The sequence below is a fragment of the Taeniopygia guttata genome, chromosome 7, assembly GCF_048771995.1.
Source record: "Taeniopygia guttata chromosome 7, bTaeGut7.mat, whole genome shotgun sequence".
In the NCBI taxonomy this organism is placed as follows: Eukaryota; Metazoa; Chordata; class Aves; order Passeriformes; family Estrildidae; genus Taeniopygia; species Taeniopygia guttata.
Window position 1 is genome coordinate 15,125,588 of NC_133032.1, and position 12,249 is coordinate 15,137,836.

At 35.2% G+C, this 12,249-nt stretch overlaps 1 protein-coding gene across 6 annotated transcripts in view; it reads right to left on the reverse strand.

The window, feature by feature from the left end:
• LRP2 (LDL receptor related protein 2) overlaps positions 1–12,249 on the reverse strand; it is a 112,558-nt gene that overhangs the window by 61,836 nt on the left and 38,473 nt on the right. For 4 of the 6 annotated variants that reach the window (XM_072932210.1, XM_072932209.1, XM_030277434.4 and 1 more), the window contains exons 14-26: positions 11,640–11,842; positions 10,877–11,017; positions 9,751–9,954; positions 8,722–8,914; positions 7,463–7,588; positions 7,017–7,147; positions 6,132–6,269; positions 4,895–5,176; positions 3,428–3,667; positions 2,699–2,818; positions 2,227–2,343; positions 708–1,085; positions 193–207 (exon numbers count right to left, since the gene is read on the reverse strand). In XM_072932210.1, coding sequence (XP_072788311.1) covers positions 193–207; positions 708–1,085; positions 2,227–2,343; positions 2,699–2,818; positions 3,428–3,667; positions 4,895–5,176; positions 6,132–6,269; positions 7,017–7,147; positions 7,463–7,588; positions 8,722–8,914; positions 9,751–9,954; positions 10,877–11,017; positions 11,640–11,842 — 2,288 coding nt within the window. The remainder of the gene's footprint in view (positions 1–192; positions 208–707; positions 1,086–2,226; positions 2,344–2,698; positions 2,819–3,427; positions 3,668–4,894; positions 5,177–6,131; positions 6,270–7,016; positions 7,148–7,462; positions 7,589–8,721; positions 8,915–9,750; positions 9,955–10,876; positions 11,018–11,639; positions 11,843–12,249) is intronic. The other 2 variants (XM_072932211.1, XM_072932212.1) reach the window with 1 other exon arrangement.

The window sequence follows — 12,249 nt, forward strand, 5'->3', positions numbered from 1 at the left end:
CAAGCTACACAGTGCACATTAAGGCAGGTAATAACATCACATGCACTGAATCCCATCAAATGAATGCCAAACAGAAAGCTGTCTAATTATATACAACTTTTTCAAAAATAGCTGGAAATATATGAAAATTCACTGTACCACTCCAATCCTAAAGCTGTATAAATAATAATTTAAAATATTTTATAATCATACCTGGCTGGGGTTCATCTGAGAATGTGCATTGATTAAAGAGAAGAAGGAGGAAAGAAGGAAAGAAAAAGATTATGTTTAAATCAATTCATAATCAACATATATACAAATTCTGGCTACACATTAACTTCTTGATTTTAATCATGATTCTTGAAGTTAAAAAATTAAAAGAGAATATTAAAGATTGAATCACATTTCATCTGAATATAAAGCATATTATGCTTTAGTGAATGTGTCCAGGAAGACAAATTCCCATGTAGTTATATAAAAATCTAAAATCAGTGGAAGTCACACTAGAATTCAGAGCACAAGATTGGACATAGCAAATTAATTCCTTAGTCATCATTGTAGTCTCTTTTCACTGAAAACAAGTTCCACTTAGAAATCTGAGCTCAAATTACACTGTGCTTACATTTCTGCCAGAAACATTGTGACATTAAATAGAGCATGCTGAATATTCCATTTCTTTCTGAAGACATGACACATAGTCCACAGTAGATACTTGAAGAGTAACTTACTGCACAACGGGGATTCATCAGCTCCATTAGGACAATCAGCAGAATTATCACATACTTTGCTGAGATTCACACAGATACTGTGACCTGGACACTGCCACTGCCAGCTGGGGCACCGGAAAGGTTGAGTTGGACAATCTCTCTCATCGCTCATATCCCTGCAGTCGTTATCACCATCACAGATCCACGCTCGATACACACAATTGCCATTATCACAGCGGAAAAGCGACGGAGGACATGTTCTGGCAGGACACCTGTGATGTTCATCTGAGCCATCTGCACAATCAACGTGGCCATCACATTCCCAGTTATGAGGAACACAACTGCCATCTGATTGACACTGGAATTCATTCTGGTGGCACATCCCTGGTGGTCTTGTAGCTAGAACAGTGACATTCAACAGTTCAGAAGCTGTTTCAATTTTAGACAGAGAAGCAAAACCACTATGTTCAGTTCATCTTTTATATAACTCGTTACAGTGCTATTAAGAAATGCATTGCTTTCAGATCAGGACATAGAATCACAGTCAATCAATCTATATGACATTTCAAAATGTGACTAACTTAACTCCTACTTTATAATGTGGTCAACAAGGCAATTCAACTATTGTTATACTTTGAACAAGCACATATTTATACCTATGTACCTGCCCAAAGCTACAGAAAATCAGTTTCTCTTTTACCACCATATGTTGTAACATTTTAACTAATTTAAGTATAAAAATTACTCCAAAAAAAGTTTTAATCTAACTCTCATGAATACCAGGTTTTCCAGATTAATAGACTTTATTTTACTTTAAAATCCTGAGACTGAAATGCCAAGTATAACAAAATGTTGTAGCCAAAAGGAACCGTCCTCTTTGCTTGGACCAACTACTCTTGCCAGCATAATCTGCTTAGTCTACTCCAAGATGATTACAGGGATGAAGCACCTCTCCTACAAGAAAAGACTAAAAGAATTGAAATTGTTCAGCCTGGAAAACAGCAAGCTTGGGGGTGACCTAATTGTGGCCTTTCATATAGACTCCCTTCAAGTACTGAAAGATGGGGAGAAAATTTTTACAAGGGCATGTAGTTAGAGGACAAAGAGGAATGGCTTCACACCAAAAGAAAACAAGTTTAGATTAGATATTAGGAATAAATTCTTTATTGTGAGGATGGTGAAGCACTGGAACAAGTTTTCCAGAGAAGTTGTGGATGCCATATCCCTGGAAGTGTTCAAGACCAGGTGGGATGGGGCTTTGAGCAACCTGGTCTAGTGAAAGGTGTCTCTACCCATGGCAGGGGGATTGAAATTAGATGACCTTTAAGGTTCCTTCCAACCCAAGCCATTCTATGATTCTATGACATTCTGCGCTGGAACCCGTGTTTGAAATTCCGGCTCAGGAAGATGATGTAAAGACAAGTTTCCCTGAAAAGAATATTAAGATTTCATAGGCAGTATTTGACATAGCAGATTAAAGGAAAGTTCCAGAAGCATCACTTAATAACTGAAGTCTTTCTTTCAGCATCAATATACTTACGGCAATCAGCCTCGTCTGAGTGATCGTTACAGTCAAAGACACCATCACACTGGTAGTAGGTGCTGATACACTGGTCTCCACTTAGACATTTAAACTCTGTGGCACTGCAGTTATATACTACAAAATTTAAAAATACTGAATGTTATTTATTTCTTTTACAGAGCTAGACTGCATCAGATTTACCCTACAGATGCTTAAATCTGATATGGTATCAATTCCACTGAAGACCATAATTTCCCTGAGACACAGAAAATGCAGTGACTTTGTAATTCGCAGAAAACAGAGGAAACAGATTTCAGCCCTCTACAAGCAGCCCAGAGATCAAAAGCACCACAAACAGGATTAATTTATGGACAGGTTTATTATGCATTCTGCTGTCTTGGAGCTGGTAATATGAGATCCCCAAAGACTCCTTTAGGGGCAAGTGTGAGGAAACAGTAAAGAGGCATTCAACAAATAAAGTTACACTTACTGCAGTCATGCTCATCAGCACCATCTATACAATCTTTGTCTCCGTCGCAGACATAGAATGGGTCAATACAGCGATGGTCTGGACACTGGAATTGCCTGGGCTCACAAGTACCTGTGAAAGCTATTAAGAATGACAATAAATGCAAATGTGTTTCTTCCCTCTCTTTTGAAATCAGCATATTGCTGAGAAAGTAGAACATTATCCCTAACTTGCAGCATATAATACAGCAACTAGCAATCATATAAATTATAAGTACTAACAAATTAATATCAGTTAATTATTCATTTGTATGTAGGCTCAGGCTCATGGAAAATAAACAAAAGATTCCACATAGTGAGAAATAGAAAGCTATCTTACTTCTAGTAAAAACTTCCAGCCTAGGTTAGCTGACTACACCATTAGCCATCAGTGAGATCACTTATGAAGTAGGTGTTTAAAACATCTCAGTTTTAACTGCTTTTTGGTAATTACAGGGGATGACATTATGCAGCACCATGATATGATTATCACATTTGCCCCTTTTTATTTTTTTTATTATTTTTCTGCATTCTACTTGGCCTTTGGATCTTCAAATTAGACAAGTTTTCCATATCTTAAGGACAACAAAATATCAATCTAAATTAGATACTAGCCCTTTTTTCCCAATTTTATTTCTCATCCTTATACCAGCAGATATGTCTATGAAGATATGCACAGTTGACTATAAAAACAGATAAACATGATACTCACTGCAGTTTTTTTCGTCTGAGCCATCACCACAGTCATTATCAGTATCACATAGCCAGATTCTTGGAATACATCTTCTATTATCACAGGTGAAGTGGGTTGCAGGGCATGAAGAGGGTCCTTGTGTAGGACAATGCAATTCATCACTGCCATCAAAACAGTCATTATGTGTATCACAATGCCAGTGACCTGGAATACACTGTCCGTTGGCACAGGTAAAAGCTGAAGAAGCACAAGTATTGTCTGAACAAAAAAAAAAAAAAAAAAAATCTTTATAAAGATCTCCAAAACTTGCCTTTCCTGCAACAGTTATCAGTACATTTATTACACTTACAGAATGCCAAAAATATGCATCAAATTCTGAAGTGCACACTGCTTAGAATTAAAATGTCTGTTATGCAACATCCTGCAGAACTGAATACTTACAAACTTTCTTAAACTGCAAGAAGCAATAAAAAGATTACACAGTTAAGCACTCTACAGCAATCTAAAGAACAAGAAATCTAACTTCTTCTAGTAACCATTTGCTCTATACCTTTCCCCAAAAGATATTCTAGTTATGATAAAATGGCCCATTAATAAGAAATAATTTATACCTCAGTAATACTAGTTAGTCCTGTGCATTAGGGAGCAGATTTTACTACTGTGTCCTATTTTCATGTTTGTGATTTAAAAGAATTAACACTGAAGAAGTACCAGATATGCCATAAAAGCCTCTTCGATATATTCAGTATCTTATCCTCTCTTCAATGCCTTGTCAACTGTGATTATCTCACTGTTCTCTCAGTTTACTTGAACAACAAAATATTTTGTGCAAGACATCTTACTGTAAAACCAGGAAATGAACCACTGTGCTTTTAATTTACTTAATTGTTAAAATCCAGATGTAACAAATGGATCGGCATTGTCCAAATATTAAGAAAAATAAATATTTTATTCTGATGTTAAGTGAAATAAAAGGTGCTTTAATCTTAGAGGAAGGTTAGGCAATTCATATGGTTTTGTTATTTTTCTTATAGTGCTATTTTATAAGTATCTTCATCTTTACTAAATGGCTTGATCCTCTCCATGCATCCAAAGTAGGCAAGCTATTGATAGCCCAATATCTTTCAAAATTTACCAAAAAAAAAAAAAAAAAAAAAAAAAAAAATAAAGACAACATTTTTCTTTAGAAAATACATTTTTGTTATTCTGTAAATTGAATTTTGAGAATAGCGAGATATGAATATTTTCATGCATTGTTTAGGTGGCTGGTACTGAATCCTGTATTACTTTGATATAATTTTCAAAGTAATTTTATTCCAAGTAATTTCTAAAGTAACTATTTTCCCAGGAAGATTCCAGGATTTATTCATAGATGCAACCCTAAAAAATTGTAGCTTATTCCAATGAAGCCATATTGACTCATTACATTTCCTGAACTGCAAACAAGGAGCACTAACTGCAGTGCAGATTACAGGGATTACTTACTTAAAGAACCACAGTTTTGTTCATCACTGTTATCATGGCAATCATCAACACCATCACACTGATAGTATTGAGGCACACATCTTCCATTACCACAGGAAAACGAGTAAGAGCCACACTGCAAAGTGGGGGGCTCATTGGATGGATCTTCAACACATGCCAGTTGATTTGGAGCCAGCTTCATGCCATAAGGACATCCACAAACTCTCTGAAAGTTTGGCACGGGGAAGCAGAAATGGCTGCAGTCTCCATTGGGATTTGTTCCTCTATTACAGTAGTTAGAGCCTTAAAAAGTGATAGAGAAGATCAATGCACACACTACAGATAACATCTTGGGAACTATTAAAAGTGCACAATAACTGTAAAAAAAAGTGCTGTAGCAAGTCCTGGTTTTGCATACACTGCACAACAAGGTCAAACTCATTGACAGCAATAGTGGCAGTAACATAAAAGAAGTGTTGCATTCTGTATACTCTTCCTGACACAAATGTTTATGGAAGCTGAAAACACAGCTTCCAATTAAATTTTATCCAATTTTCTGACAATTTTCAGCAACTGTCTGGAAATAAGTATACTACCACAAAAGACAACCTCTGTCTGACCAAGGCTGCGAGACCAGATGCAATATTTCAATACCAAGTAGTCAGTGAGCCTTCAATTTTAATCATGTTTGATGAGTGCATTGGCTGTTTCACAAAATCAACTACAATACCAAATCCTTGGCTTAGATCATAGAATCACATAGAAGTTAAGAAAATACAATTTATAAATCACCATTTAAAAAATTAAAAAATTAAAAATTTAAAATAGTGATTTGTACATAGTAATTACTTGAAGAATAGTAGTTTGATTAGTAAACATTTACCCAATTCCTCAAAATAAATAATTTAGTTTAAATAAAACTTCTACCAGAAAAGGAGAAATACAAAGTTGTAGTTGGTGATACAATTACACAAAACACAATGAATCATAATTTCATTTTGCTCACTTGTTAAGTACAGTAACAGAAGGGGTAGAGGGAAATTGCATCTAGTCACAAAGCAGTGATACGATAATACAACAGATTTAAACAACTGGAAATAATCAACATGTGATTCCAAGTGCCTGTGCTGCCTCCTTTGCATGTCAGTTATAATTCACTGAAGCCATTTATAGATTTGAAGCTGGAAATCTGCTGTCCTGACATTTTGTCTCTTATTTCCTATTTCATATCCTCCCTCTGTAGAAGAAAGGGGCTCACCTATTTGGGAATGAGCGTCGTAGGCTTTAACATGCATAATGTTACTAATGCCCCTCCTAATAATAGTCATTTCTCCTCCATCAGACTTCCTTACTCGAACTATTCCACCAAGTCTCCAATCAGTGAAATAGGCATAACCTGTTTTGAAAAATAACATATTATACAGAAATATGACATAAAAGATCAAGTATCATAAAAAAACCCTAGAGGATTTTTCATGAAAATTTAACCATTTTTCATAACTGTTTCATGAAAAAGACAAAAGGACCTTCACCACTTATAATGCTGTCAAAGTGAGCCTTCAGTCACAGGCAGACATAATTTAGGAAAGCCTTCTCAAATTTTACTGAAATTGACACATAACAAACCCAACTAGAATTTCAAATTCCAAGGCAATTTAAAGTAATCCATTAAGACTACTTCACAGAAAATTTTAGAGTATTTTTGAAGATATTTTAATACACAGTCAAAAAGGGTCACATACTGAGATCTTTCTTCAGATACAACATAAATTCAGTAATAAACTTTACATATAATTATTAGAAATCCTGAAGTGTTGACCATCTCTGGAGTGTTCATTCACTTTGTCTGTTCAGCATGAATAGCTCACCTTGGAAGCTCTAATTAGTACAGCATATCTGACTTGTTGCACTACATGAATTACCTGACCTATCTAAAACTATTTTAAAATAAATATACATTAAACCAGTTCTAAAAACAAGCAAGAAATACTAAATACATATTTTTAGTAGAAATTTTCAGGAGTGCTTTTTGAGAAAACCAGTATTGCAAAATCTCTGTCATTTTATGTCACAAACTCACACATCATATGAAAAAAAAAAATCTGTAATAATGATAGATATTATTTTTCAGTGCCAGACTTACCTCCAAAAATTGTAAGGCCAAATGGGTGAGTCATCTGAGTAATATGCTCAAGAGTCCGTCTGTCGAGCCCATCAAAGGTGCTGTGCTCAATTTTATCAAAAAAAGCATCCACCCAGTACAACCTCAGAGAACTAGAAATAATGAAAGTGTTATCTCTTTTTGAGTGACATTATAGCCATTATGAAGCAGTAGCATTTTCTTAAATAATGATCTTTAACCTACAAGAAGGTAGGTTAAAGGTAAGGTAGGTTAGAAGGTAAGGGTAAGTGGGGAGGGATTCTGAGAAAACCTTTTATTTTAAGGCTTTTCAACCAATTGAAAGATGAGGTCTTCAAGAAAAGAGTACCAGTGCATGCAATCTGTTATCATTCCTTTATTTTTACTCCCTAACAGTTTAAAGGAAGAAACATCTTTGCTCAAAAATAGCCTCTTTGTGTTGCCCATACCTCCAGTCAATGGCGAGGCCATTAGGCCAGCCTAGCGTTGTATTGACAATTGGCAGGGCATGGGATCCATCGCTCCAGGCCCTCATGATTTTTGCTGGACGGAACCAATCTGTCCAGAATATATACCTGAAAGGACACATATCAGAAGACATACAAAATAAATTATATGATTTGATTAAACAGAGCAAACATTTGAAACAGCATTAACATTTTTCTTTGTATGACATCTTTCACATAACTTAAAAAGATACCATTTCATGTTGTCCTTCTCCTCAACTGGCAGTAGTACCGACAATTCATATATATCCTGTATACAACAACCAGAATCTTTGTAAGTATTATATTTGTAAGTATTTGAAAGTCCTTCAGATATAAAATACCCATATCTTGGTTAAAACTGTTAAGGTTCTCATGTAATTACTGACAGAGAAATAGAATCAATCAAAAAGGCATCTTCCAGCATGAATGCTACAAAGAATTTTCTCCTGATCCATTTAACTTATGCTTACCATCAAAGAGTTGAAGTTAATGTTAAATAATTTTATAAAGCAGCTGAAAAAAATGTTGGGATATCCAAGGATCCAGGTTTAACATTATTCTTATGAGATTAGTTTCAAAATTGTGTATTTGGTTACTCATGAAAAGTCAATATCCAAGAATGAAGAAATTCAGTACAACATTATAAAGCCAAACTATGCAGTGAAAGAAACACTGTCTTGGCATTGGCAAAGAACACAGCGTATGGAATTTGAAAGTAAGCATTTCCATCAAAGAAAAGTAGGGCTTTATTTTGTGTATGAGTCACATATTCTAAGGTCTGTATCAAATACAGATATGTGGGTTCAATACAGATATGGTTCAAATAAAGAAATTCAGAGAGATAAAACTACAGAACCAATGTTAGCAGTCTGTGAACTGAAAGTGTATTAAAAACAATTGAGCAAACTCCATCTTTCAACTATGAGAATGATACAAAGAAACCAAGTTGTTTTGCCTTTTTATCAATGAACAGGAGTAAAGAACAGTGCTTTTAAAGAGAATTCTTTCTTCTGTCATGTGGAATCTCTTTCACCATGCCCTTTCCTCTGGGTGCTGAATCCTAGGCTGGAATAAAACAAATGAAATAAAGACAAGACAACTGAAAAGAGATGGTATTTTGAAAAGAACAAAAATCCAGAATCAGATGTAAATCTGATCTCAGCAGTTCTGTTTAAACCATGAATTTGTACATATAGTTTAAAAAGGGAACTTAAACTTACCCAATAACAGGATGAACCACTATTGAACGAGGGTTATTTAAATTCTGAACAATAGCTCTCCTGGATTTATCTACCAGCCTCATCACACTAATGCTCCTGTATCGAGGATCTGTCCAGTAGAGGTTCTTTGAGATCCAGTCAAAAGCTAGATCTTCAACACTTTCCACTCTATTAGCAGTCAAGATCTCTCTTCCTAGAATTTATAATACACATAATGGTTGCAAATGCTTAGAAACAGAGGAAATAATGAGTGCAGTATTCTATTGATGAAACTTGTGGTTCCCTTCGGTAAATATATAAAGACCAATAATCACGGAGAGAGTGGAGTGCTCTTTGCTCTAGACAATGTGTATCTCCACAAGCACAACTGGGAAAGAGGGGAAATAAAGACTAACCAAAGGTCAGAGAAAAATCTGTCACTAAGTTTACACTGAGGGTTTTATAAATGAAAGTCTGTAAGGTGAGTGCAGTAACATCTTGCTCAACAGCCAGACTTTACCTGCTCTTTGCATAGTAATGGTCAGCTGCAGTCTACCATTAACCTGACCAAGGCAGTAAGAAGCGCAGAAGACTATATGCTGACATTTGATCATCATTATAAATTGGAAAGAAACATTCTTTACACTAGCATAAATAGGATTTCCAAAAATCTCACAAAGTCTATCTTCTTTTTCTGTATTACAGTAGCAAACATCCTGCATTCCAAATAGGGAAATTAAAATAAAAACACAGTTTCTTACTACTGAATGGCATACTTGTCTGAATAAACAGACTGGTGAGGGCAAATACCAGTTGTGAGAAGTACTACAAATAGTTCATTCACAAATACATTCAGCAAGTTTGTTAAACAAGAGAATTCAACAAGCTTAATATGAGTTGTACAAACATTTTTGAGAAACATTTTTCAGGTTACTGAGGTCACATTGAGATTTAGCTGTATTTCTCATAATGTGACATTTCATGATTTGTTTTTGAAAAATATATATTAGTGTCCTTACCATAATTACAATTCCCAAGCATGAGTCTCACCTGAACCATCCGTTTTTTGTTTATAGATCATGTCTTTACTTGTGTCTGAAAAAAAAATTGTGTCATCCTGAGCACTGAAATCAATTCCAACAAAGTATGAAGGGCTCCCTGTTACAGGTATGATCACATCTTCCTGGGTGGAAAGATTGAATGGGATTCCCCGCACTGCCATCTGGGATGAAAACAGCAGAAACTGTCGCACAGCTGTGAAAGGAAAAATCAGATACAGACTTTACTGATTCACAAGGGGGGACACCTGAGCATTAAGAAAAGCTTTGTTTTATTTTGGTAACACTAATAGCCTGGAAGTGGAAAAAAGGAGAATGAGAAAATAGGGATTTAAATACTGACAAGATATAAAAAGTGAGGAAGTAAACCAAAACCCAATCCAGAATATTAGGTGATGTGGTCAGGTGTTCTTCTTTCATTGTTACTGTGGTCCTAATACACTTTTAAAGAAATTATTATGCCTATGGAAGCAGAAATAACCATCTGTAGTCTTGTCTTTATAATAATCTATAAAAAAATAACTCACAGGATTTATGGTCGAGCCACCATAAAACTAGACATATCTGGGGTAGCCAGATAAATGAATGACCAAATACTAAAATTATAGACAATATATGTGACATACTTTCTCAGTAGACACTCATAGTAAACGTGCACCAGTGACAATTCTGCACTCAAATAAGAAGCAGAAGATTGCTGCTAGAAACACACAGCCCCAAAACAATCTATTATACTTGCTATGTGCTCAAAGGGGGAAGACAAACCTAATCTGCACAATACTGCACAGGAAAGCAGGTTTATATGTTCAAACTCATGCAAAATCTGCATATTAGCAAGCATTCATGTTTGATTTCAGGATTAAGAGTTCAATCATACAGCTGTCTACACACATTCCATACTTAACTCAAAATCCTCACTAAAGGAGGTGAGTTTAAGTTGTGGCTTGTAATGGACAGCAGCAAAAATGATACATTTAAAGCTGTCAAAAAGAGTTGTGGTGAAAAGACAAAAAGTCCTCACTATGTTGAAGCTACTGAAGAGAGGAAAGATGTTCTAGAAACAGCTCTAGAGCTAATGGAGCAGCATTACTTCCAACAATTGTAAGGCATTTTCTTACCAACACAATGTCGTCCATCCACATGTAGGTCAAAGCCCAGGATACACCTGCAGCGATAACCTAGGCCATCATTATCAGTTTTGTGGCTGAGAACACAGACCTGTTCACATCCCCCATTATTACTTCCACAAGGATTTCTTACTGGAAAATAATACAGATAGAATTATAACTTCATCTATTAACCGAATGGCATCATTACCTTAATTTTTCAGGATTTTCTCTAACATCCACAATAAATCATATGGATTATGTGAGAATTACATCAGATGGACAAATACCTCACCAGTTCTACTGTGGAATGCACCGAAATCACAGAGGTAAACACCATTAAGGAATTCAGCTTATACAGACACACTCAGCACACAGCATTAAGGCCATAATTTGGGCTATAGTCTTCTGCACATAGACCTACTTCAGAACTATATCTCACAGAATTGAATAGTAGTAGCCTTTTCACTGCATTCATTGCAGTGCTGAGGAAAGAAATCCTAAGCACCAATACTACTCAAACCCACAGGTTTGACTCCACCAAGTATCAGACTATTTATAAAGCTCCCCCTACTCTTGAATGTTGCATTTGACAGTTCATTAGCTACAGAAGTTGGATGAAACAACTGGGTAATAAAAATCAGCCCAGTTTTACAATACAAATTTATGTATCATAATTACAGTTCCTAACAGCAAAGTAAAAGTCTCCTAATTTTTACCAGTTTTTGGTAACATGCTTCCCAAATCTCTCTTCATAATCTATTTATGGTCTTACCAAATGGCTGCCTGGCAGCGTGGTAAACTGTCACTCCATAAGGTCTCAGAGAAGAGTGGTAGATCACTTGAGGGTTAGATTCCGAAAACTTGTTAGCTTTCACCACTGCCATTTTGGTCCAATCAGTGAAATAAACATTGTGTTCAAATAAAGTGATTCCATATGGATGAGGAATCAGTGAGCCTCCATGAGCTACTGTTCTCCTGTTATAAAAATGATTTTAAATTATTTACTGAATATTACGTAGACAATAACATTATTAACAAAAAAAAAAAAAAAAAGAGGATACAGTATTTTTAATTCATTCACTGGTTTTTGTTTTAACAAAAGTACTACTTTTGTTAAAAGTAGTACTAAAGTACAAATCTTTTTTGTAGAAAAAAGAGAGAAGCTACTAAAGTACAAATCAAAAAGATCAAATTAACTGAAGAGACAAAGCTAAACATACAGAGTTTATCAACCTAAAGGATACGGCAGTGAAAATAGAGAAAAAGTGTTAGCAAATTCCAAGAAAATACAGTGAGTAAGGAGAAAAGATACAAACATTAATTTTATAATTCAGTAAGTGAAAAAATATATTGAACAATAGACCTGTAAAATGAGCAGAAGA